The following is a 27,283-nucleotide window of genomic DNA, read 5'->3' as shown; positions in this document are numbered from 1 at the left end:
TACTCAAACCAAATAACTCAAACGCCATTTTCGACTTCAAACCTCAAAAATGTATAAATATTATATATATACAGTTATAAAAAATTTGAAGCGACGAAAATCGTTCATTATATGCTTAGAGATCGGTCTGCGAAAAAGTCGAAATTGAAAAACCTAAGCTCCACCCATATTTCCATCCCAAGTGGCAGCCAACTAAGCCGCAATTTTCCATGCTCAACACAAAACATACAACAACAACAGCAAGCAATCTATGAATTAATGTTAGTTTGTGCATTTGTGGAAACACAATGGTGTGGCTTAGCGTTTAGTGCAAAGCAATTCGTCTAGAAAATCCAAGCTTTTGCTGCCGCCGCCGATGGCTTTACATAGAGTTGGCTTGGGGAGTTGCTTGAAAGTTGCGAGCGAGCGACTGAATGAATGAATGAATACAAAATATGTTTTTATTGTTGCTGTTGTGGTTGTTGTTGCCGCTTGTTGTTTTTGTTGTTGTCGTAAGCAACAGTTTATTGGTGTTGCGGCAAATGTTGTAAGCGTTTTAATGGCCAACTAAATTACAAGAACGCTTACAACAAATGTTAAGCGTTGTAAGTGTATAACAACAACAATAAATTACAAGCGTTTCAACTAAAAATTTCACTGCGTTGCGATTTGATTGGTTGAGTGCTGGTTTTGTTGTTTGGCCGCTTGACTGCCAGCTGGTTGGGTGTTGAGACAGCTTACTTATTGCTGTTGTTGTTTTTATTGTTAGTTGTTGTGCTTCGGACCAACTCACAATCAAGTCGTTGGCCATAAAAGCTGTGCTTGTGAGCAGAATCAAAGAAGTGTTGCGGTTGAGAAAAGAAAGAAAGAAAGAAACGGTATGGCAGGACAGACATAGAGAAAAAGCGAAGAGAAAGAGAAGAAATGCAGGCAATGCGAAATCTCGAAGCAAAAAGAGGCGGGAAAGCTTGGACTTCAGTTTGGCTGGTGAAAATGCAGCAAAGTAGGCGTATGATGGGAAAGTTGTTGTTGTTGTCAATATTATTGTTGGTTTTCTTACAATTATTGTTGTTGTTATTGCTTTTACTTTTGGTGACGCTGTAGCTGTTGAAGCGCATGCTAATAGCGTTGGCGTTGCTGTTGATGTTGTTATTTTTGCTGCTGTTGACGACGGTTGTTGACAACGTTGATGTTGATGATGATGTTTGGGATGATGATGATGATCGTAAAGGTGATGATGGTAATGATGAAAAGGTGATGTTAATGATGTTGATGATGTCGATGATGATGATGTTATTGCTGACACCACTAAAGCTCCAACTCCAGTTGGCTGTCATGCTGTTGTTAAAGCAACGCTTTCCAATGACACTCCACCGACCGCGCTGAAGTTCGCTATTTGTACTCGCAGTTTCTCCCTCCGTTTGTCAGCGGCATGCAGGTTTAATTAAAGCAATGAATACCTAATAAACATGCTGTGTTGTTGTAGGTTGTCGTGTTGGTCGTCTTCGCCGCGGCTGCAGCGCACTTTCACCGCCAATTCTGCCTTTTGTTGTGCCCCCTTTGCCGCCGCTGCTCCGCGCTGCGCCCACATTTCTGCTTGCTGCTCTTGAATGCTTGCAAAATTTATGCTAAAAAGCTGTCAAAGTTCAATGGCATCGCGAAATCTTTCTTTGTTTTGCTTTCTTTAACGTGTGTGTGAGCAAAGATTAGTGTCAAAGTTGTTGTGGAGTTCGCCACCCGAATTAATTTCATACTTTTTCGAGGAAAAATTTCGCCAATGATTTGAGGATTTATTTTGAGCAATAAAATGGCGCGTTTTGGCGTTAAAATAATAGTTTTTTTTCTGTAAATTTTATATATAATATGGTTGTATTTGTGGTTTATTGATTTTTTTATAATAATTTTTGTTATTATTATTTATTTTTGCTTGTAAAAAGAGCCAGTTTTCGTGAACGTTCCTTTTAATTATTATTTTTTTTCAATATTTATAACCTGATCAGGCTCTAATAAATTTGCAACGAAGTTTGTAAAACTCCGCAGAAAGCTTTGTGGATTCTATATATGTTTAATAAATGTATATAAATGATCAGATGGAAGAGATAAGTCAATTTAGACATATCTGTCTCTTTACCTGTCTCTAGGTTTATACACAAACTAGTGCCTGAGTTCTTGAGATATCTTTCTGAAATTTTGCAAATGATCTTTTCTCCCCAAGTAGCTGCTGATTTGTCGAAAAAATCGATATCAGTCCACTATAGCATAGCATATATCTGCCATACAAACTGAATGATCGGAATTCGGTGCTTGTATGAAAATTTTTTTATTTATTGAGTAACCCTCTCAAAATTTAGCATGGACTATTGTCCAAGCCAATAACACAATTTCTGAATGAATTATTTAGATCGGACTACTATAGCATACAGCTGCCATACAAACTGAACGGTCAAACTCAAGTTGTTGTATGAAAAATCGTTTTATTTATGAAGATATCTTCACGAAATTCATCACAGATTGTTTTCAAAGAAGATTATGCAATCTCTGAAAAAGTTATTCAGATCGGATTACTATATCATATAGCTGCCATACAAACTGACCGATAAAAATTCACTCTTAATATGAAAAACCTTTTTATTTGAAGAGATATCCTCATGAAAATAGGCAACTATTATACCCTAAGACAATGCTATAGTATCTAAACAAATTGATTAGATCGGGCCACTCTAGCATATAGCTGTCATACAAGCTGAATGAACAAAATTTATTCTTAATATGAAAAACTTTTTTTCTTTAAGAAGATATTTTCATGAAATTTTGGAAATATTGTCAAAAGCCGAGCCATAATATTCTAAAAATTATTCTGATCGGATCACTATATCATAAAGATGCCATACAAACCGAACGATAAAACTCAAGTTCTTATAGGGAAACTCTTTGTTTGTGAATAATCTAGCTTTGGTACAATCGTAGTAAACTGTTTTCTATTTTTTATAATTAATACTTTTATTTATAAATAATAATTAAAAAAAAAATAAAAAATTTTTAAAATATTAATTTTTTAATTTATTAATTTTTTAATACTTTTTATTATTTATTTGAAAATTATTTTTTTTTTATATTTCAAAAACGAATTTTTTAAAAATATTTTAAATGCATTTTTTTTTTAATATTTTAAAAATTATTTTTTGAAAAATATTTTATATTTCTTCTGTGTGCGCATCTAGTTCAAAATTTGCCAATTATTTCGCATACGCCTCCTAAGAAATCAATGTCCAAGAACCCACAAATTATGCGTGTGCTCAAAATATATTGCAGAACGTTGAGTGAGAAATCGAAATTTCGCTTAAACTAAAAGTTATTTAAAACAACAAAATTTACAACAATAACAACGTCATGTCTATCAGCATATACATACATATGTATATAGTATATATTAACATACATATGTACGCGCATCAATATTGTTTGCCTAGAATGCCTTACATATTGACGTCGGCCGAACGCATTAATGCAGCCCCAATCGTCGTTGACGCCAAATGCACGCGCTCCACCGCGCGCACGCCCGCATTGCCAAGCCACTTTGTTGCTGTGCGCATTGCATGCGTTCAGTGCGTTCATTTTTGGGTTCAAGGTAGTTTACGCGTGTCGCCGCCGATATGTTTACTATACATATGTTCATATACATTTATTATATGTATGTATGTGTGTATGTTCGTATGGCGCGCTGGTTCCGACGATTGCTGTCAACGCACCACCGCCGCCGTCACCACCACCAGCAGCAACACAGTCACCGCATGGCATTCATTGTCAGCAATCACCAGCAGAACTCTGCACTAGTGGCCTGACAGTCAGCAACCAGCATAGTGAGCGCTGAGTGCTGTGCGTCGCCATGCGCCTAAAATGTGCTCGCCCTCTTGTGCCATCAGTTTGTCAGTTAGTCAGTTTTTTGCATTTAACTTTGTGCTAGCTCATACATTTGTAAGAGTGTGTGTGTTTGCAGTTCCAGCCACCTCCGCCGCCGCTGCTGACATTTGCCACCGCGTTGCAAGCGCGCTTAAGTAATCGCACAGTGAGGCAGTAAAGTATTTAGCCAATTTGTAGTGAAAATGCACACAATAAGCATATATATTATGCATGTGTGTGTGCGTGTATGTGACTCACTCAGCCCTAGCCGCTCAGCGGCGATTTGTCAGCGCAGTCAGGCGTTGCCAATGCAAAACAATTCATTACCCCAAGCGCAGACGGCGGCAATCAGCGCTGCAATTGCAAAAACAATAAGCGCAATAAAAACTAACAACAACACATACTCGTATGTAGCACAGTTCGGCAGGCGGACACACAGTCGCATGGTTGGATAATCATTTGTATAGTTTGTAGTTGTGGCAGTCCAGCAATCAGCCAATGTAAACACTGTTCAATTGCTGTTTTACTCAGCAGCAGCGCTGACGATTTTTACGAGTTGCAACTTTTTTTGCTTTTTTATATTTTTGCTCTTAACTTTTTAAAAATACTAACATACATTTACATACATATATGATTTTTTACTAGTAAATAACGAAAAGTCAACTAGAAATGCATAAGTGGTTACCTAAAATTCGAAGAAACGCCGGCGATAAGCGCCTGTGGGCTTACTTAACCACCAGCCATGTATTAGGGTGTTATGTTAGGTGTGTCAAAGTTATTTATCGTTTGTGCTTCAATTATTTTTGTACAATATTTAAAGTGTTTAAAGCTTTTTTAGCGTATGAGCTTGAAAAGCTTGAGTTATGAAGGATCATACGAGCTTGAAAGCTTTCAAAGTTTTAAAAGCTGAGGTAAGAAAGTGCACTGGAAATCGATTGTATTACCCATTCAACTTTCTTGAACCTAAGTAGCCTTCAAAACTGTATTGATACCGTTAATTTTTCGCCAGTATTTAAAAAGTTTAATATTTTTTAGCATCCATGCTTAAAAGGCTTTAAAAGCTGATTTGTAAAAGTGCACTGTAAATCCACTGTCACCCTCTGTACCTTTTATTAAAAATTTTGTATTAAATTTATTTTTATATTTTTTAATAGATAAAAAAAATAAAAGCAAAATTTAAAAAAGTTTAGACAAAATGTAAACCAAAATTTGAAAGAAAATAAGAAAAAAATTCCTCGACTTTTTCAGTCTCACAATCTCATAATAATAATAAACAAATGGGGAAAAATTTTCGACGTTTTTAGTCTCACCCTAATATACATTAGCACTATCAGTACACATCGGAATACCATAAAAAACCTTTACTTGCAACATCGCAAAAATTAAAATAAAATCTAAAACAAATTTTAAAGAAACGATTGAAAATTTTTGGAAAAAAAATTTGACAAAATAACTAAAAAAAATTGAAAAAGGTATTTCGGAAAAACCAACCGAAAAAAATGTTGCAAAACAAGTTTGGAAAAAAAAAATAACAAGAAAATTTTGAAAAAATTTAAAAATTTCGGGGCTTTCAGTCTTACCCTAATATATGTACATAAGCAGTCTCGGAGTTCTCTCACATAAATATGTACTTTTACTTACAACTTTTGCGATGACAAAAACTATAAGAAAAACATTTTTTAAGGAATTGGAAAAATAAATTTAAACAAAAGTGAAATAAAAAAAATAAAAAAAAAACAATAAAAAAATCGAAAAAAAATTGGAAAAAAGTTTTGAGAAAAAATGTTGACAAAGAGTTTTGAAAACAAATTTCGAAAAATAATTTCCAAAAAAATTTTTGTGGTCTGTCAGTCTCACCCTAATATACATAAACACATGTGCAAAATTAAAAAGAAAGTTTTTAAAACAAATTTCGAAATATAAAGTTGAAAAAAAATATTCGAAAAAAAAAATACTCGTTTCTTTCAGTCTCGTCCTAATGCACATAAGTACATGTAGAAAATTCTGAAAAAGAATTTTGAAAACATATTTCCAAAAAAATACCAAAAATAATTTCCAAAAGAATTTACTACTCGGTTCTTTCAGTATCACCCTAATATACATAAACACAAGTGCAAAATTTTAGAAGAGTTTTGAAAACATATTAAAAAAAAAAAAATTGAAAAACTTTCCAAAAACATTTACTGGTTTCTTTCAAGTCTCACCCTAATATGCATAATGCACATGTGCCTCTCGGCTTCTCTCATACATATGTTGTATATAAAGTTATCTACCAATTACTTTTGCATTGATTATACAGCTGGTTGCGCTCGTTAGAATATACGCTAATCGGCACATCGCTCCGTAACTGACCTTGCCCAGGGTGATTGCACCGCGCTGCAGCAGCGGAAAATAAGTATTATATAGGCATACTATATGTGAAAATAAACACATATGTATGTGTAGAAAATATTGCTGTCATGCATTTGCTTATATTTCAGCAATTAACACTTAAAATAGTATTGTGGCAAAGAATATGTGCATATAATTATAAAACTGCGAAATAAAGGGAAATATATTTCATTTATAAATATATGCACATCTTTGTTATATACACATACATATATTAGGTTAGAATAACAATTTTTCACAGTATTTTGTTAGGTTAGGTTATGAAAGCCTACAATTTTCTACATGTTATCAGCGTAAGGCGAAATTCTATTTCGTTGTTGTGTAGCTTAGGTCGTGTAAGGTATCGTTACAATGTGTTTGGGTAGGTTAGGTTTGTTTAAGTAAGGTAAGATTAGATTAGGTTAGATTAGATTAAGTAAGTTCAGGTTAAGTTAGATTAGATTAAATTGGATTTGATTATATTTTATTAGATTGGATTATGTTAGAACAGTTTATTTTAGAAAAAGCTGAGAATATGTTACGTTATACTGACAGTTCAGTTGAGCATGATTTTAGAACATTTTAGGTTATAATGAACCACTTTAAAAATTATTTAAAGTAGAATATAACGTTAGAATGGCTTACTTTATACGGTTTTTTGGTAAGAACACCACTTCTCTCCCAATATTTGGAAGAAAAAGACACAAAGAGATCAACTATACTAAAATACTACAGGTAGAACTACCAGAGCTTTCTGCCGCACTGCTTCCTCCATCGACTGATATTCAATATTTACTTAGAATCACAAATATATGAAACAATCTAAGGCAAGACATGTACTTAGTGATCATTGTTTGATTTTGCCTCGGACTTCATTCCTCATTATCTCTAAAAATAACGCTGCGCTCAAACTGCTTCAAAATTCTTAATATGCAAAGCCACGAGCCAAGCTACGAATGCGACATGTCATAATTAAAATGCTGTGCTCAAAGTTATTTAAAATTTTGTACGCGAGACAGGAACCAATAAAAGGAAATCTCAGTTAATAAAACAAAAAAGAACCACAAACGATAAGCACGAAAGAAAGCTGCAAAAAAAAAAACAGTTGAGTGCCTATGGAGAAATGAGAGACGTCTGCGCTGCGATTCTTTTCATGTTAATAGCTCAAAATATTGAACGGATTGCAGTGATAATGGCTTGGCATGACACGGGCTGGGTTGGGCCAACGCCAACGGAGTCGGAGTCGCAGTCAAAGCGTTTGAAACGAACTTAAAATGGGTTGGGTAACAAAAGCAGTGTCTCACAAGCGCAAAGCAGGAGCGGCCAAGCATACATAGTAGCGCTGCTGAGAGGTCGCATGCAATAGAACACGCAGGGTATTTTGCCTTTGTCAGCAGTCAAGATCAGCAGCTACTGATTGTAAGAGAGCTCAAATATATACATTTATATATAAATAAATATATATATATATATAAATATGTATATATCTATTGTATATATATGAATTTGTGTGCTCATACAATGTTGCCGTTGAGTTAGGGAGTGGCCGCTTCTCAGCCGATGGACGAAGGTAGCATAAGCCGCTGTGCAGGCTGACTGCCTGACTGGCTGCTTACTTCAGTTGACTGACTGCCTGCGACTATCAGCATACATATCTGCTGTTCGCTTGCCAGTCTGTCTGCCTGCCTGCATTTCTCAAAGCACGTTCCTCTTTGGGCCAATGCCAATGTGCGCTACCAATAAGTTTCCCATTAATGCGGGATCAAGGTCTTGGCGTGCTCGCGTGGAAGTATTTATACACATTTATGTATCTACTTACATACATATACATAATGTATATATACAAGCGGGCACTTGCACAGTAGAACAAGAGGTGTATAAAATTGTTAATTACGCTTGAAAAGTTTGCCAAAGGCGTGTGGGTTTCGTGTTAGCTGAGGTTAATTGCTTACACTCCATATGCTGGCGTTGGCAGTGAGCAACGATCTTCAACGCCATATCCTGCTCATGCTTCCTTCGCTTTGCGCTCGTGCTGCGCTCGTAAACCTCAATGTCACACGTTTCTACCAACACCCACAGCAACTACAGCATTTTGTTTGCCAGAATCTGCCGAAATTCAAAAATATCAACTGATCTCCTGATATACACAAGTACCTAGGGTCGAAGCTTGCGGTTTCACATTTTGTCGATCGCAATTTTATTGCCGCATAACCAGCTCGTATTTCCATAGTGCATATCACAACTGAGATCGCTTTACAGCTGAGTGCTTTAAAGCGTTTGCGGTTTTGTTCAACACAATGTTCATTGTCTCAGGCGGTTGTGGCACGCTGCGGCGCCGTTCGGTCGGTCGCTTGTTCGTTTTGTTATTGAGCGTGATGTCATACACGCTTGTGAAGTGCGCATGAAAATTCGCATATGTGCCCAATATTCGGAATATACATACGCTGAGGTACAATGCTATACATCGTATAATTCCTATATCTGTTTTGTGGTAAGGTTAAAGGCCGTAAAGCGGTCTTAAATGACTTTGCCGATTGCTCGAAAAAATATTTTGGAATTTTCAATGGAATTTTGTATTTTTAAGGCCATTTCTTTATCGTGCTGATTATCAATTCATTGGTCTATGGTATTTAGTGTGTGACTAAATTTAAAAAAAAAAGTTAAAAGAATGTCTTTATAACCTCATTATTTCTAGCTTTTGAGGCTACCTTATACTCAATAACCGAAATGTAAAGTTTTTATATCCTAAACACCGTCTATTAAGTTTTTCATGATATTTGTAACACTCTATATAATAATAATTAATAGTTATGATCAATCTCTCCCAAGACAAATTCCGTCTCCTTATCGCGCTCTATACTGGGTACTACAGACTCAAGAAACAATTGTCCAAGATGGGCATAGTCTCTTGCGCAAACTGTCGGTTTTGCGACATGGAACCGGCAACTTCAGAACGCCTGCTTTTAGATTGCCCAGTAATTTATAGAAGCAGACTCAAGGCCCTTGAATACATCTAATTAGACAGTGATCACATCACCTCATTACATAATCTCCATCGCGCCCAGCAAACTCCTAAAATTATTCAAAGTGCTGAACTTTTGTGACCATACGTGATATAGGAGAGGGCACAGTAGACCATAGGTCACATTGCAAAACCTCAATTATATTCTATCTATTTAATACACAATAAGAAACGTTGGAGGCCCTGCAAAGTATGTATATAAATGAAGAGGGTGACCAGTCGGTCAATTTTGCCTTAATCTCCTGTTAAAACTTCCTCAATCTTTGAGATATCGATTTAAAATTTTGCACATGTCTTTTTCTCACCAAGAAGCTGAACGTTTGTCGGAACTGCCGATATCGGACCACTATAGCGTATAGCTGCCATACAAACTGCACGATCTGAATCAAGTGCTTGTAGGGAAAACTTTTTTATTTGAAGAGATATCTGCACGAAATTTGATATGAGTTATTTATTAAGGCAATAGTGCAATCTCCGAAGAAATGTTTGAGATCGGATCACTATAGCGTATAGCTGCCATACAAACTGCACGATCTGAATCAAGTGTTTGTAAGGAAATCTTTTTTATTTGACGAGATATTTTCCCATAAATTTAGCACGAACCATTTTCCAAGGCCATGCTATAATATCTGAAGAAACTTTTTAAATCGGACCACTATAGCATATAGCTGTCATACAAACTGAACGTTAAAATCAGGAGCTTGTATGGAAAGCTTTTTCATTTGACGAGCTAACTTCACGAAAACTGACTAAGATTATTTTTCAAGACTTTGCTACAATCTCCAAAGAAATTATTCAGATCGCGTCACTATAACATGTAGCTGTCATACAAACTCACTAAGCAATGTGAGTTCCTTAGGATTTTAGACATTTTTTAGCGTTTCTTTTTTGATTTTATGTATACATTTACATATATATACCAGTTATATTAATTTTATATACATTTTCAACATCTTATACATCTTACAACGATTTGAACCCTCCCTCAGTTACAAAAAACTATTTTACCCCACCTAACCTCAATTGTATGCCATAACTACTGGCAGCAATTAAAACATGTAGCTTTGCCATTTCGGTCCCCTAGTTATTGTCATGACATTTATTTTATATATAAAATATTTTCAATACAGCACACATATCGTGACTACGTTATATGCATATACTCATATATATTCACTTGTATGTAGCATGCAAAAATCTGCGCTTACATTTGTGGCAGCGTTGCGCGCAATCGTGATTTATCGCTTGGAAAGTTGTGTTGTTTCATAATGATTAATTGACTAAAATATGCACAGCGTTACATACAAATGCCGTTGTGTGGCGAAAAAGCGGTTTTTAGTATCTATAAATACTGTTCAATGCGCTGCATGCTTGGCTTAAATGTGCAATAAATTTCTGGTTTAGAGGATTATCTTGTAGCGATTGATTAAATATACATATGCCATACAATGTAGATCCTGTTCAAGTACCAATGAAGGTAAATTCAATAAAATGTAGCATACATATATTGTGAGCTAAAGTGATGGTCTACCATAATTCTAATATAATTGCCTTTTAATACAAATATTTGCTTGATTTTAAAGGTTAAAGTAGGAGGTCACTTCTAATAAACAGCCAAGGGGGCTTCTGTTCTAAAGAGTAGGTCCAATTTCATTCTAATTTATAGCAAGCGGTAAGTAAGGTTATCCGTAGCGTACCGCTCATATAGGAATAGAAGGAAATGAAAAGGAAGATGGTAGGGCCGGATTCGGTGCAGCTGGAGACACAATTCCCCAAAGCTGTCCCAGACCATAAAGCTCCTTCAACGTTAGAAGTTATAAGCATTTTTGTGTTGGGCGGCTGCTTGCTACATCTTCGCCTACAAATTTATGAAAACTGAAGTAACGTTATTTTACATTTTAGGAGACGATATGTTAAATCAATTCTACTCGTATTCTCATAAAAGTATTAACGTTTTATATTCGATAGTTATAGCGAGTCTTAGTGGCGATGGGCTTATATCCGCTTATGAACTAAAAATTGTCTTCAGTTGGCTCAAAACGGTTTCCCCGAAGCGATCGTTGAGTGTGCTGAATAGCCAGAAGTCACACGACGTCAAAATCAGGCGAATACGGTGGCTGCAGCACGATATTGGCTGAAAATTTGGCGAAAAACTCACGAATATTTAATTCAGTATGCGGCGCTACATTCCTGTGGTGCAAAAAGCAATAGTTGTCGGCAAATAATTCCAGCCTCTTTTTACAAAGAGCCTCACGCAAACATCGCATAACACTCAAATAGTATTTCTTGTTTACAGGTTGGGCAGTTCTAAGGAAATGAGAGTGCACCACGCCTCGATAATCAAAGTAAACTGTCAATATAATTTCGATTTTTTTGACCTGCTTTGATTTTTAGGCTGCGGCTCACATTTGCCACGATATTCGGCCGATTGATCGTCTGTTTAGAGGTCGTAAGCAAAGATCCAAGACTCAGCACCACTAATAATACATTTCACGATATTCTAATAGTCGGAAAGCATTTTTTCATAGACGTTAACGAGTCGCTGTTTTCGCAAAAATTTGGCGATTGTAGAACTAATCGCGCTTTCACTTTTCTTAGGCCCAGATGATCATTCCAATTGTTTTTCATTGATCCTTCCGACAATCCAACGATGCCAGTAAGATCTCTTCTTCTCGATACGCTGTTTTTAGACTCCGTGAAGAAAAATAATTATGAAGCAAAAAGTTGGATACTATGATCAAAAACTAATCGTTTATGGACAAAACGTTCCAATTTAAAAGTTTTGGACTGGGAATAAATGGTGAGATGCTCCGAAATCCTCCCATACCCAATTTCAACACCCTTACTTACGAGAAAGTATCATTTTGACGATTTTATTCTCAAAAAACAGCGATTTGGTACACATTTTTAATTTTCTAAATTTCTGTGTAAATACAAATTTAAAATTTCTTTAATAAAAAAATGCTCCTTGCGATTCTGCAAATTTCTGCATTTTTACTTTTTCTCTACGACCATTAGTTTAGAAGTTATAAGCATTTTTGTATTCGCTTTAATTCGACGGTTGCTTGCTGCATGTTCCTGGTCGCCTGGTAGAATTCTGGGATTTTGGCACCAAATTGAATGGAATTTTCCTGCAGCGGCGGCGGATGCAGTACAAATTTGCGGGGTGGGTATAGCATACGCAAAGGGGCGAAATTTGGGACACGGAAGTGGCCATATATAACGCCCGGAAATGGGGGCAGGTCCTGGACCGGAAGCGGAACTGGGGGCCACTTCCGGCCTGACAACCAAACCGGAAACGACAAACCGGATGACCGGGGCGGAAGCGGAAACGGGCAAACTTCCGGCCAGCGGACCAAACCGGAAGCCGCAACCCGGAAGCGGGTTTCTCGGCCCGGAAGTGGGTTCCATTTCCGTTTCCGGTTTGCGACTTCCGGTTGGGTTGTTGGGCCGGAAGTGGAGGTCCAATTTCCGTTTCCGGTTAAGGACCTTCCCCCATTTCCGGGCGCTATATATGCCCACTTCCGTGTACCAATTTCGCCCCTTTGCTTATGCTATACCCACCCCGCAAATTTGTAGCGCATCCGCCTCCGCTGCAGAAAAATTGCATTCAATTTGGTGCCAAAATCCCAGATTTCTACCAGGCGACCAGGAGCATGCAGCAAGCAACCGCCGAATTAAAGCGAATACAAAAATGCTTATAACTTCTAAACTAATGGTCGTAGAGAAAAAGTAAAAATGCAGAAAGTTGCAGAATCGCAAGGAGCATATTTTTATTAAAGAAATTTTAAATTTGGATTTACACAGAAATTTAGAAAAATAAAAATGTGTACCAAATCGCCGTTTTTTGGGAATAAAATCGCCAAAATGATTTTTTCTCCTAATTGAGGGTGTTGAAATGGGTTTTGGGAGGATTTCCGAGTATCTCCCTATATATTCCGAGTCCAAAACCGTTAAATTCGAACGTTTTGTCCATAAACGACTAGTTTTTGATGATAAAATGCCACTTTTTGTTTGATAACTCGTTTTGACATGTAGGCAGTCCAGATCTGATGGGTTTAGATGCCTTAAATATTTATGTGTAGCCCGCTCTTCGCTCCTTTTAATGCCCGTCTGCTGCACCTTCAAAAAGAATGGCACTCTCTCTTTTTTATCGGTTCGTAGTACCATAGTGTGAAATAATCTGCCAGAATTAGGTGCGTTCGCTCGGTCGTTCCAGCCGTTCCAGCCGTTCCAGCAAAATTGTGCTCACGGAGGCTGAAAAGAGATCAATGAAAACCAATTTTAAAGATCATTTAGGCCCAAGAAAAGTAAAAGCGCGACTGGTTGTACTCACTCAAATATTTCAAAAAACAGCGTCGCGTGAAACAATGCCTTCCGACTGCCAGGATGTCATGAAACGTATTATTGCTGGCGTTGCGTCTTGGATCTTTGCTTACAGCCCGGAAACAGACAGTTAATCGGCCAAATATTGAGGCAAAGCTGAGCCGCAGCCGAAAAAACCAAGCAGGTGAAAAATCATCGTTTTTTTGGCAGTTTGCTTCGATTATGGATGAGGGGGTGCACTCCGAATTCCTTACGACCGGCCGACCTGTAAAGAGAAAATAATATTTGTGTGTTATGCGTTGTTTGTGTGAAGCTATACGTAAAAAATTACCGGAATTATGGACGGGCAGCGCTTGGTTTTAGCACCAAAGGGAGGCACCGCCGCATACTACATTGATTCCTCGTGAGTTTTCGTCAAAAATTTAACCAATATCGTGCCGCAGGCATTGGATTTGGCGTCGTGTGACTTCTGGCTATTCAGCACACTCGACGATCGTTCCGGTGAAACCGTTTTGAGCTAATTGAAGACATTCAACGTGAATCGCTACACGCATTGAAGGCTAATAGAAGAAGAAATAGAAGACAAGAAAGCGTTAATAATTTTATCGCAATATAATTCATTTAATATATCGTCGGCTAAAAGCAAAAAACGTATTATTTTTAATTTTTCATGAATTTACAGGCTAGGAAAAAACGAACTAATAGAAACTACTCATATTAAAACAAAATTTGGTTATAAAATGGTTACGTGGTGGTTATCATATACAAGGTTATCAAATGGTTATATATTGGTTTTCATATTGAAACAAAATTGGAGTTTTGGTTATAAAATGGTTTTCATATTGAAATAAAATTTGAGTTTTGGTTACAAAATGGTTATATATTGGTTATATAATGGTTACATATTGGTTATATATTCGTTATATGTGATATTGGAAGCTGAAAATGTATTGCTACATAAATGTAATATGATCTAGTGAATCGTAAGCAATTAAAAACTCAATTTTGGTTATTTTATGATGATCTGTTGTTTTGCATTTTAGGCGACAATATGTTCCTTATTTGTTTAATATTTTCTGCAAATTGGTGCTCATTCTAACCTAACTTAATGTCACGTGCTTATATTTTTCAGAAACAATATTGTCCAGCACGGTGTGGGACACAGTTTTGTACCAGCAGACAACAACTACAAACTGGCAAGCGGTTTTAAATTCCAAAAACAACAACGAAATTTGAAGAAAATTTCATGAAAAGCGAGAGATTTTAACTTTAGATACAAAAACACAGCAATTTTGGACTAAGATTAAAGATTTTTTAGCGAGAGAACATAAAGAAATAACAATTAGAGTGTAAAGGCAAATAAAATAAAAATATAAACACAAAAATCATAAAACAAAAACAACAGAGCATTAAATTTAATATAAAACAAAAACAACGTTTGAGGAGAAAGTCATTAAAACGCGTGAATAAGAAAATAACACCTGGCAATAAAAGCTAAAAACCCCACAAAATATGAGTAACCCCTTGAAAGCAACAAACACAACAACAACAGTAACAAGTAAGCACAGCAAGCAGCTGTATTGAAGCAGGCAGTGCTACAAAGAGAGAACGGCGAATCACAGCCAATGAAGAGCAATATTTAAAACAAGAAATACAACAAAAACAATATCAGCAAAGTTGGAGCAGCTGAGCAGTTAAAGTATACTGAATGAAAACGGTCAAAATGGGCTTTGAAGAGCAATAACAACAAGAAGTGTAATTCTAACACTAAAATTTACCGTTAAAATAACAAAATCAACGCCAAAGGAGTTAAGCGCTCCACAGGAAACAGAAACTCCCAGCAGCTTTAGAAAAAACCGCGCTTTAATACATTACACCACGTAGGGCGGAGCAACAATCACAATACACACACACTCACACACTCCTTCCTCCAGCGACATGGCGATCAATTTCTCCGCATCCTTTGCGGCTTGCATCGCCGCTGGACTGAAGGTACCGCGACAAATAATGTATTGCATCACGCAAGACACCGGCCAGCCCTATGTGCTGTACAAGGACTCACAGGATGGCGAACGCAATCCGGCCGCGATTGGCGGTTCGGCCGCGCAGTGGGGCAGCGAAATGTATCCGGGCATACAGCAGCAGGCACAGCAACATTTGCAAGCGCAACAACAACAAAATGGACAAAACCCAGCCGCACAGATAGCGAGCGCCGCGCAAGCAGCCGCCGCGGCGGTGGCGCAACAACAACAACAGCAGCAGCAGCAACAACAAGGCCAACAGCCGCAAAGCCCCACGGGCGATCCGCGCGAGAATGGCGGCGATGGCGTGGGACGGCAGCAGGGCTCACCCTCGACGAGTCCATATCCGCCGCAGCAGCGCGTCAACGGCGGCGGCCCACCCGACGATGATGTCACCATGAATCAGGTACGTACATAACTGAGTAGCAGCAGTCACACAGCGCTTTAAATATGCATTGTATTAATAATTTGCGCGCTAATTTTACTTGCAGGTCGCCAACCTGCAGGCCAGCCAACAGCAGAACTCGGCGCAATCCAATCCAAACCAAAGCAACAATGACCCGCAACAACACCAGAGCACGGGCCGCGATGGCGGCGCGGGGAATCCACAGCAACAGCACGTACAGAATGGCGGTCCGACGCAACCGGGCCAACCTAACGATAACTTCCAAACACCGCAGGGCGGTGAACTCGGCGGCTACTATGCGCCACGTCATCCAGCGCCGCAAGGCGCCATGCTGCCGCCACCCGGCTTCCCAGCATTACACTATCTCAATAAACCGGTGTTGCCCGGCATGGCGAACGCCATGGAACAGAATGGCGGTCTCGAGGGCTACGCCATGCCCGAGCTGCTGCCAGGCGGCGCCGGCGGCGGTGGTGATCAGCAAGGCAATAATGGTCCGCAGAACGGCGGCGCTGGCGGTAATGGCGGCAATGCACACAACAGCGGCGCAAATGGCAGCGGTGGGGGTGAAGGTGCAGTCGGCGCTGCAGGTGGCGCCGGCAATGGCAATGGCGCTGGCACTGGCACGGGTGGTGCTGGTGGTACGGGCACAGGTACTGGCACCGGCAGTGGACGCGGTCGCCATCCAAATCCGAATAAACCGCCAAAACCGCACAGCGATTTGCGTTTGTTCAAGTGTTTGACCTGCGGCAAGGATTTCAAACAGAAGAGCACACTACTGCAGCACGATCGTATACATACCGATGCGCGTCCGTATCCATGTTCGGAGTGTGGCAAACGTTTCCGTCAACAATCGCATCTGACACAACATTTACGTATACATGCCAATGAGAAACCGTTCACGTGCGGCTATTGTTCGCGCAGCTTCCGTCAGCGGGCGATACTCAACCAACATATACGCATCCATTCGGGTGAGAAGCCCTACGCATGCCCAGAGTGCGGCAAGCACTTTCGCCAGAAGGCCATCCTCAATCAACATGTGCGCACCCACCAAGGCGAGCGACAGTTATTGAAACAATTGAACAAATTGCAAATTTGCAGAATTTGATTATTTAGGCAGAGGCAGTGATACAAATACAGACACAGTTTAATTCCTATACATGTGTAGTTACATATACATATATACAGCTAGTTAGCTAGTCGAGGCAAAAGCTTCAAATCAAGCAATGCAAGTTGCTGCTAAAAGAGAGAGTGAAGAATAGAGAGAAAGAGAGAGATCAAGCTTAGCGTTTTATGTAGCGTCAGCTGTGAGACACAAGCATCCTGCTAATGCCCCTGCAAAATTCAAATTTTCTAAATTTCGAAATTTACAATAAAAAAGCGTCCTCTATGCACCTATTTGATAGAGGAAAATGGCTGCCTTTTCAGAATGGTGTTGTTTTTTTAGTATTAAATGGTGGAAGAGAGGCAATGTAGTAGGTTTTTAGCACATTTGCGCATAAAAAGTATAGTCAGTATTATTATTTTATTTCAGTAGAGATCGTATGTACCGTTAGGCAAGCTCGGTAAGATTTAAGCTCACTTTATTTCGTATTTATTTTAAAGAAGTCAGTATTTTACGAAAATACAGCTTTTGTAATGTGATATTCTGCTATTGTTATATTTTTCAAATAGAAATTTTTACTTTTTATTTACTTTTTGTACCCCGAACAGTGTATAATAAGTTTGTCGTGAAGTTTGTAACACGCAGAAGAGAGGACCTAGATCCCATAATTTATATACATATATAATTGATCAGTGTGACAAGCTGAGTTGAATAAGCCACATTCGTCTACCCGTTAGTCTTCCGTTTTTCTGTCTGTATATACCATATACGAACTAGTTCCTCAGCCAATTAAAGTTTCTCAGGCCTAGTCCCTCAGTTTATGAGATATTGGTCTGAAATTTTGCACACGCCCTTTTCTCACCAATAAGCTGGTCCTTTGTCAGAACGGCCGATATCGGACCACTATAGCATATAACTGCCAAACAACTAGAAAGATCGGAATCTAGTGCTTGTATGAAAAACTTTCTCATTTGAGAAGATATCGTCAATAAACTTGGCATGGATTATTATCTGAAGGAATGATGTAATCTCCCAAGAAATGATTTAGATCAGATAAATATAGCATATAACTGCCATACACACTGAGCGTTCAAAATAAAGTGTTTGTATGGAAAACTTTTTTATTTGACGAGATATCGTCGAGGAATTTAGCATGGATTATTTTCAAAGGCAATGATACAATCTTTGAAGAAATGTCTCAGATCGAGCCACTATAGCATATAGCCGCCATACAAACTAACCGTTCAAACCCAAGTCTTGTACGGAAAACTTTTTCATTTGACGAGATATCGTTAAGAAATTCGGCATAGATTATTGCCTTCGAGAATGATATAATCTCTGGAGAAATCGTGCGGATCGAGCCAATATAGCATGTAGCTACCATACAAACTTGTAGTTCAAAATCAAATTCCTGTAAGGAATCCATTGTATTTGTGAAGGGTATTATGGCTTCGAAGCAGCCGAAGTTAACGGTTGTTCTTGTTGTTAGTTTTATTTGAAATATTTAAGATTTTAGTTCATTTTTTAATTATTTGTTTTTTAATATTATTTTATTTATGTTTTTCTTTTAATATTTTTTTTATTTTTTTTTAATATTATTTTATTTATGTTTTTCTTTTAATATTTTTTTTATTTTTTTTTAATATTATTTTTTTTAATATAATTTTTTTTAAGATTTTTTTTTTTATTTATTTTAATATTTTTTTGTAATGAAGAATGGTTTTAGGAAAGTTTAGGAAAGCCAAAGTCTAAAAATACTTAGATCTCTGAATTATTATTTTTTATTTTTTAATTTTGAGCATATTTTAACAAATATAGCCCCCGTTAAAAGCAGTATTATATGTTTTTGAAACTATTTGTAATAACTTTTCTTTCCTTAAATTTTAAATATTTCAGTTTAGAAAGTAAGGTTAGGTTTTTATTATTGTTAACCATGTGGTAATTTTTTCTAGAGTGTCTTCTTAGATTATAGTGAAAGTCTCTTATTTGTGTACAAAACACCCTGAATTCAGTAGTTTTTTTCCAAACCAAAGCTAACCTCGAAAACACCATATAAAAAGGCACACCATTTTGAAAAGGCATAAAAAATCTGGCAAAAACTTTTCGGCATATTTTATCATATAAGAAAAAACCAAATTTTATTTATCACACACATACTTACACCTTTAGCAAAACCTTAAAGCAAAAGTAGCAAAAACACACATTCAACAAAAAAACTTCTCCAAACTAAGGAAGCCCAAAAAGTGCTGAAGCACTACGCCTGCTCCAATTTTTATTAATTATTATGCTTTTTCGTTTAACGCTTATTTTTTATCATTTCAAATTTTATATATTGTAGTTTAGCTTAGCAAATGTTAACGAGTCATTCAGCAATTTACAACTTACTAAGTGGGGTACTTAGCCCAAATTCGTCACGTACTAACAAAACAATCTTATTTTTTCTTTCGTTTCAACTGTGCACGCACGTCTTTAAAAATATACACGTTATGTCATGTATGCCGACTACACGTACCGTTAAACAGATGTCTCACCGAATCTTATCTTCAAGAATGGCCCACATCCGACACTGTGGCCACAGGATGTACCATATCCGGGTGATGAGACTGATACGAAGAATGATATAGCCGGTGGTAGCGGTTATCATGACGAGGATTCACAGGGTACGCCAGACGGCAGCGGCGGTATACATTATCCGTCATACTTTAAGGACAGCAAAGGTAATAAGAACTGTACGTATACCGAGCCGTTTTTTACTTTTCTTTTACAATTTGTTATGTTAAATATTTTTTACTATAATTATATATGATTTGTTGATATTTATATAATCTGACAAGTAAGGTAGTGCTAAGTGCGGGTGTAAATGAACTCTTCATACTTTTACAACTTCTAACGACCAACTTGAGGTTAGAAAATCTTTCTATTGTTTGTTTGGAGACTAAGGAAAGTATTGAATTCATTCTGTCCATATATGCCATATGGACATAATATTATCAGGAACAGATTCTATCTTAATTTCAGTTATATATCTCAGAGATTGATAAATATCTTCGATAAAAAGTTCACAATGACAACTGGTGTTCACATTTTAGAGAAAAATTTTGACTTTTCTTCCGACTTTACTGCCGTACAGCACCAAAGATACAAGAATTTTCGTTGTTATCCTAAATGTATACTACATTTTGTTTCAAATGTAAAATATAGCCTACATTCAGGCGTATTAACAAAATTATTGCATATAACGTCTTAACAGACAATCAAACCAACCACTTTTTATATAATAGGCTTCATATATACGAGGTGTGTTGAAAAATAACGGTAATTGTCTTCTTTTTTTCATTCGGTCCATCCAGTTAGATCTAAGTAGCCGGAACGGACCCTGATTTATAATCTACTAAGGCTTGCCAACTCGGAAGCTTCCCTGAAATCACTTCAGAAATGTTTTCAACAACAACAAAAAGTCAATTCTTTTAATATGCTTACAAGCGATTACTCTTATACAATGTGTAGCTTTAAAAACTGTCCGAATTTAAACCAAAAACCAAAAAAAAAAACTACTTAAATGAAAATCCTTTCGCTACCTCTTCGAAAAATTATAAAAAAATCAATGTACCTTCAACTAGGGTGACGGAACTAATCAAAAAAAAAAAAGAAAAAAAAAATAAACAAAATAAAAACATTTTTTTGGGGAAAAGTTCTTGACTACAATAAAGGCAATAAAAGCACAGTTACATATAATATTATACAACGAAATTTAGAAATTTACTGCCAGAGCCACAACGCTAAATGTTCAGTAAGTACTGTCTACGAGATATAGTCTAGAAAACAATAAAAAAAAAAGAACACACGTGGCCTCAGGAAGTCCTTACTACGTTTTGTTATACGTTTTTTCCTTAATTTATTATAATTATTAATTATAATTACTGTAATTGCATTTACACATGCAACTTAATCACATTGATTCATATGAGTTTTTGGTGTTTTCTCTATTTTCATATACCACATGCTACAAACAAATATACGTGTGCACATGCGCAGGGCAAAAGATCTTGCCAGATGTGCTGCAGCATATCGGCGTGCGGCCAGCCAACATGCCGCTCTACGTGCGTTGTCCCATCTGTGACAAGGAGTTCAAGCAGAAGACGACACTGCTGCAACACGGCTGCATACACATCGAGTCGCGCCCGTATCCGTGCCCCGAGTGCGGCAAACGCTTCCGACAGCAGTCGCACCTAACGCAACATTTACGAATACACACGAATGAGAAGCCGTTCGGTTGTTTGTATTGTCCGCGTTTCTTCCGACAGCGCACCATACTGAATCAGGTAAGTGAGCGGAGAGACGCCGAAAAAGGACTACTAAATTATTGCTATATATTTTTTGTTTTCTTTCAGCATATTCGTATACACACCGGCGAGAAGCCGTACAAATGCGCGCAATGCGGTAAAGACTTCCGTCAGAAGGCCATACTGGATCAGCACACACGCACGCACCAGGTAGTTGTAAACTTGTAGATTTGACACAATAGAGGAAAAATAGCTTTCAGAAAGCTCAAAGGAGCATTATATTGCTTAATAATACTTTAAGACTTCTTATGCGTAAATAAAAATTTGTAAGAAAAAAGTCTGACATCAGCAGTTAATAAAACAGCTTTTGTGCTTCGAAGCTTTTGATTTGAGCTTTACTTAAATCAACATAAAAACGCTAACTGAGCTTAAGAAAAAGAATTATCTTTTCGAAAAAAATTTATTCATTCAGCTTTCGGGCTTCGAAGCTTTCAATTGGATCAATTTCAATTTTCCTTTTAAGACTTTAAGTTTATTTATGTTTAAATAGCAAAAAACAATTAGAAGCTTAAGAATGTGAGAGCAACAGGTCATGTTAACTTACAAACGAGCTTTCAGACTTCGAAACTTTTCATTTTTTTTCATAATATTTTAAGATTTCTTAAATAAAAACAGTAACAAGCTTAAAAATTGTTGAACGGCAGCTTAAAAGACCTTTCGTGCTACAAAGCTTTCGATTTGAGCTTTACCTAAACCGACCTAAAACCGCTAACTAAGCTTATTACCAATCAGCAAATTATCTTTTAGCAAAAATGTTATTCGTTTCGTGATTATTGTCATATACAGTGGAATCTCCCATAAGCAGACACTTGCAGGACCAGTCTTTCTGTCCTGTAATAAAGTTTTCCGCTTAATAAATTGTTCCTAATGTTCATTTAAGGACAATCTGGACTTTTAGTTAACGGATAGTGTGCGCGGTTAGTGGAGATGGCCGCTTAATAGAGCGTCGGTTTTATAGAGCTTTTACTGTATACATATTTCATATACCATATATTCTTCCTACTCCTAACTAATGCTATTGCCAATCCATTTACAGGGTGATCGTCCATTCTGCTGCCCAATGCCAAATTGCCGACGTCGCTTTGCCACCGAGAACGAGGTGACCAAACACATCGACAACCACATGAATCCGAACACGACAAAACGGCCACGTCAAAGCAACACGAATAATCCGAATGCGGCCAATGCCAACAATCCGAATGCCAACAGTCATGCGGCCGCCGCCGCCGCCGCAGCCGCTGCCAATCATCTGATGAACGAGACCAAGAATGCGGCACAACAATTCCTCAACAACAATAATCCGGCTGCGGCTGGTGGCGACAATAAAGCGAATATTTTGCCACGCGCCATGGCGGCCGTACAGAATGCGGCCGTGCAACAGTCGGTCGTCAAGAATGAATTGTACTTCCCGCAGTGTTATGGACCGCCGTTCCAGCAAACGTTTCAGACGCAGGGACAGCCCACAGCGGCGCATAGTGGTGGCGCCGCCTCACAGCCCCCCGTCAATGTGACGGTGCCGAATTCGGTGGCGCCCGGTGTGGTGGTGCAACAGAACACGCCCACATCGGTGGTGGCTCAGTGACATCCCACCACTGCGACAGCAGCCGCTGCAGCAGCGGCGGCCGTGGCGGCAGCAGCAGCAGCCAATAATGCCGGCACACAGCAAGGTGGCGGTGGAGGAGGCGGCGTCGGTGTCGTGGTGCCGACATCAGCACAAAGTGCAACAAACAACAGCGCTGCGGCGCAACAACAGCAAAATCAACAACAACAACAGCAGCAGCTGCAACACCAGCACGCGCAACATGGCCTATCACCGCCACAAACAGTTACACTCTCCATCACATTGCCACCGGTGGCGCCACTGCCGAGCGCTGCCGCCGCAGCAGCAGCCGCAGCGGCCGCTGCAGTCGCGCATCATCCCGTGCAGGCGCATCAGGCATCGCATGTGGGCGGCGGCGCCAATCTATGCGGGCCGCCCACACATCTGCCGCCAGCGCATAGCGGCGGTGGAGGTGGCGCCTTAGGCGTTCAACCACCACCGCCACCACCACCACACACACTGTCACACGCTATTCCTATACATCCCCATATACACTCAATATTCGGATCTCTATGATGTCATCAAGCAGCAGCCTAATTGTATGAAGAATACGAGTATAATTGAGAAGCCAACAAAAAAACTATAAACAATAAAAACAATAACAATTATGTAAGAAAACAAAAACATCAATGTATGCGCAGTAAAGGAAGAATGCATAACATTCATATAACAATAACGGTACAACTAGGAAACCACTCAAACAACAGCAAAGCGCACTCAAACTGACAGCTGTTGAGCGTGCGCTGCAGCTGAACATGAATCGCGCACTCGCACGTACCATATATAGGCCTGTAGCGTTTGAAAATTAAAACGAACAACATTTAGTTGAAGCACTACTACATATGCAATTAATTTACCGTTATTAATTATATGTTTTTGTTAACGAGTGAAAATAGTAAAACACGCGCGCGGCAGTCGGTGTAACTTTGCGTAAAAAATTCTCTGAAATTTTTGAATTTTGAAAAAAAAAAAGTTACCGTTATAATACAAAGCATATAAAAAAGGCGCTCAATGCTTGTGTGTATTAGGCGCTAGCACTAGCACTACCAATTCACCTTTTTATACTTATACTCCCCTTTTTCAATACTACAACTTAAGTACGCGCGTACAGTGTGCGCGAAAACTGCGCGGACAGACTTACTTTACACACTACGTTTACATATTAGACACACAACGTTCTTTAAACTATGCCGTAATTATTTTTTAATTTTTTTTTTAAGTTTTTTTTCAAATTTTTATTTAACAGCAAGAAATGTGAAAGGAAATTGCAGAAAAATGCAAAAAAAAAATATTTTTTAATTTAATTGTTAAGTATTATTTCTCTTCTAAATAGGCCTGCTTATAACTGCATATACATATATACATATATCTACCACTTTTACTTATAAATATTAACTGTAATTTCAATATAATTTCTTATGCACTTAATTTTGTAAGCGAAAATTAAGTTAGCGGAAGTGAGCGAGGCGTGTGCGCAAAAACAACAAAAACAGCAAAGCAAATTTTAATTGTAGTAATAATTTTAATATGAAATCTAACGTTACTATATCTATATATATATAAACATATATTATTTCTCATCTACACACCTACCACTACACGTACATATACTCACCACACTGTCAACACACACACACATTAATTCTTCTTATGATTATTATTGAAAGCTTGTGAAAGCTTCGAAAAGCAGTGTGTTTCATCCATACATACATACCTATTATAAATGCATACATACACATACATGTATAAATATGTAGTTTTTAGCCCGTATAACCACAACAAAAGTCTTTTCGAAAAGGACTCTAAACTTTGACTAGTTATGAGCGAAAGTTTTTAAAACGTTTTTAAAAAGCCAATACAGATACAAACAAGCAATAGCCCAAACAGAATGCAATAATAGCATAAAACAGTTAACGAAATGGATAAACCGAAATGTGAGTAAGTGAAATTTGGTGCCGTGAAGCTTTTAAGCTTCGAAAAGCTGCCCTTAAAGCTTGTGAACCTAAAAAGCAGAATTAAAAAAAGTCACAAAATTTTGGAAAATAAAAAAATTGTGAGAATTTTTGTGTAAACTTTCAAGCTTTTAAGCTTCAGAAAAGCTGCGAAGAACTTTATTAAAGTTTTCTAATAAAATATAAAAGCGAAATTTTTTTAAATAAAAAATTTGTAAACATTTTCAAAAAGCTTCGTGCAAACTTTTAAGTTTCAACAAAGCTGGGAAGGACTTAATTAAAGCGATTATCTGAAATGATTTCCATTAAACTTGGACCGTAAAAATAGTTAAAATAATTAATTAAAAAAAAAAATGTCTGCAAACTTTTAAGCTTTCAAAGGCGTCCTTGCTCTTAAAGCTATTAACCCTCAAAAGAAGTTCTGAAGACTTTTAAAATAAAAAACTGCGAACATATTTTAAATAAAAAATGTATGGAAAAATTCTAAAAACTTGAAGCGATAAGAACTTCCACGCTTTTAAGCTTCGTAAAAGCTGCAAAGAACTTTATGAAAGCTTTTTCGAAAGCTTGTTAGCAATAGAAGTCTAGAATTTGACAAAAATTATAGCGGTAGTTCTTCTTATAAGCATGTTACTGAAAAAAGTCGTGCTTTTTTTTTGCAAACTATTCGCAAAGTAAAATCTCTCAGCGGCACAAAATCAAATTTCGCGTTTCGGTTATTCCCAACAACAGCCATAATTTAACCAGAAAATCAAATTTTCTACATTTTTAACAAACTTAACACACACGTTCACACAGACAACAATAAACACTCACACACATAAGTATGTAGTATATGACTTCTACTAATTATGCTATGTACTAAGCAACACTTACTTCTCTAAGAAAAAAGCAGCAAAAACTAAGGAATTCGTAAATTTAGTTTTAGAAACAGTTACTTTCGTATAGTTTTTTTCGCTTAAGTGATATGAAAAATCTTCTAATATATATAAACTTTTATGATTTACCAATATTAACGATACCCAAGCAAGCATACTATAGTTAAGACAAGCAGCAAGCGACTGCTTGGTGGTTACGTTGGCGTATGAGTAACCGAGAGTGAGGCACTTAGCAGCAGCAGCTGAGTATGTAGTAGTAGCTGAGTGGTGAACTTGAAGCAAGTGTCAAGCGTATGACTTTTACTTTACGTTAAATTTAGTGCTTAAGTTGAACTTGATACTTTATTTTATATAAAAAAAAAATTGAGGAGAAGTATATGAAAATATTATTTTATTTTATTTTATTTGAAAAATATTTTTATAACAAAAAAAATGAGTTTGTCACAAAAAAGTATGCAATTATTGTTTTTTTTTTAATTTTGAATTATTATTAGCAACTTTAAGTTTTATTTTAACCAAACAACTTACAATAATGTAATATTTTTTTCACAGCAAATTGTGATTTAATTACTTTTTCATGCCTTATTTTTAATAAATTTCCTACAATTCTTATTTATTAACAAAAAATATTTTACAAACAAAAACAAAAAAAAAATTTGCAAGTTTAAAGCGTGAATAAAAAAATATAAATGTACGCATATGTCTTCCCAATTGTAAATTACTGAATATTTTTTCATTGATATATAAGTTTTTGTAATTTTATGCTGTGTTTACTTGTATACTCCTTTAAGCGCATAACCACACCAACAACAAGTGTTAATTTCTTTAATAAATAAACAAAAAACGAAATACATGAGTTAAGAAGGGCGTGGCATGTTTGTGTAAGTGAAATATGAAAATAATCAAATTACTACCACATATGCTAAAACGACTCGTTCGGTGCCATAAAAGCAGCAAACATACATACATAAGTACATGTATATGTATACAATGCAAAGCGTTGAAGTGATGATGTAGGGCATTACCTGGTAATGTCATGTGACACGAGTTGTTTGAAACAAAAGTTAATCATAAAAAATGTTAAAAAAATATTTGCAAATTTATAAAAATAACGTAATCGTTTTTTTTATTAAAAAATTAGAATTTTTTGGATAAAATAAAATATTCAAAAAATTTTACATACACAAACATTTTTTTTAAACGTTTGAATTAATTAATTATTTTAAAACCTTTTAATTTATTAATTAATATTTATTTTTAAAAATTTTACTTAATTAATTAATTATTTTAAATTTTCTAAATTTTTTTAAATTAAAACGAAACTTTAATTTTCATATTTTTTCAATTTCTTAATAATTATAATTTATTTTTAATTTATTAACTA

General features: G+C 36.9%; 1 protein-coding gene across 6 annotated transcripts in view; it reads left to right on the top strand.

Moving 5' to 3' along the window:
• LOC105227206 (myeloid zinc finger 1) overlaps window positions 1-26,620 on the top strand; it is a 73,623-nt gene extending 47,003 nt beyond the window's left edge. Inside the window, exons 4-9 of one of the 6 annotated variants that reach the window (XM_019990640.3) lie at window positions 14,730-16,024; window positions 16,110-16,992; window positions 19,649-19,843; window positions 21,162-21,448; window positions 21,518-21,619; window positions 22,506-26,620. In XM_019990640.3, coding sequence (XP_019846199.2) covers window positions 15,536-16,024; window positions 16,110-16,992; window positions 19,649-19,843; window positions 21,162-21,448; window positions 21,518-21,619; window positions 22,506-23,051 — 2,502 coding nt within the window. In that variant the 5' untranslated portion in view covers window positions 14,730-15,535 and the 3' untranslated portion in view covers window positions 23,052-26,620. Of the gene's footprint in view, window positions 1-14,729; window positions 16,025-16,109; window positions 17,077-19,648; window positions 19,856-21,161; window positions 21,449-21,517; window positions 21,623-22,505 lie in introns of all 6 variants that reach the window. The other 5 variants (XM_019990639.3, XM_019990638.3, XM_019990637.3 and 2 more) reach the window with 5 other exon arrangements.
• Window positions 26,621-27,283: the final 663 nt, after the last annotated feature.

The sequence above is a fragment of the Bactrocera dorsalis genome, chromosome 5 (assembly GCF_023373825.1).
Source record: "Bactrocera dorsalis isolate Fly_Bdor chromosome 5, ASM2337382v1, whole genome shotgun sequence".
NCBI classification, from domain to species: Eukaryota; Metazoa; Arthropoda; class Insecta; order Diptera; family Tephritidae; genus Bactrocera; species Bactrocera dorsalis.
The sequence above is the reverse complement of the archived record's forward strand: the minus strand, read 5'-3'. Positions and strand labels throughout refer to the sequence as shown.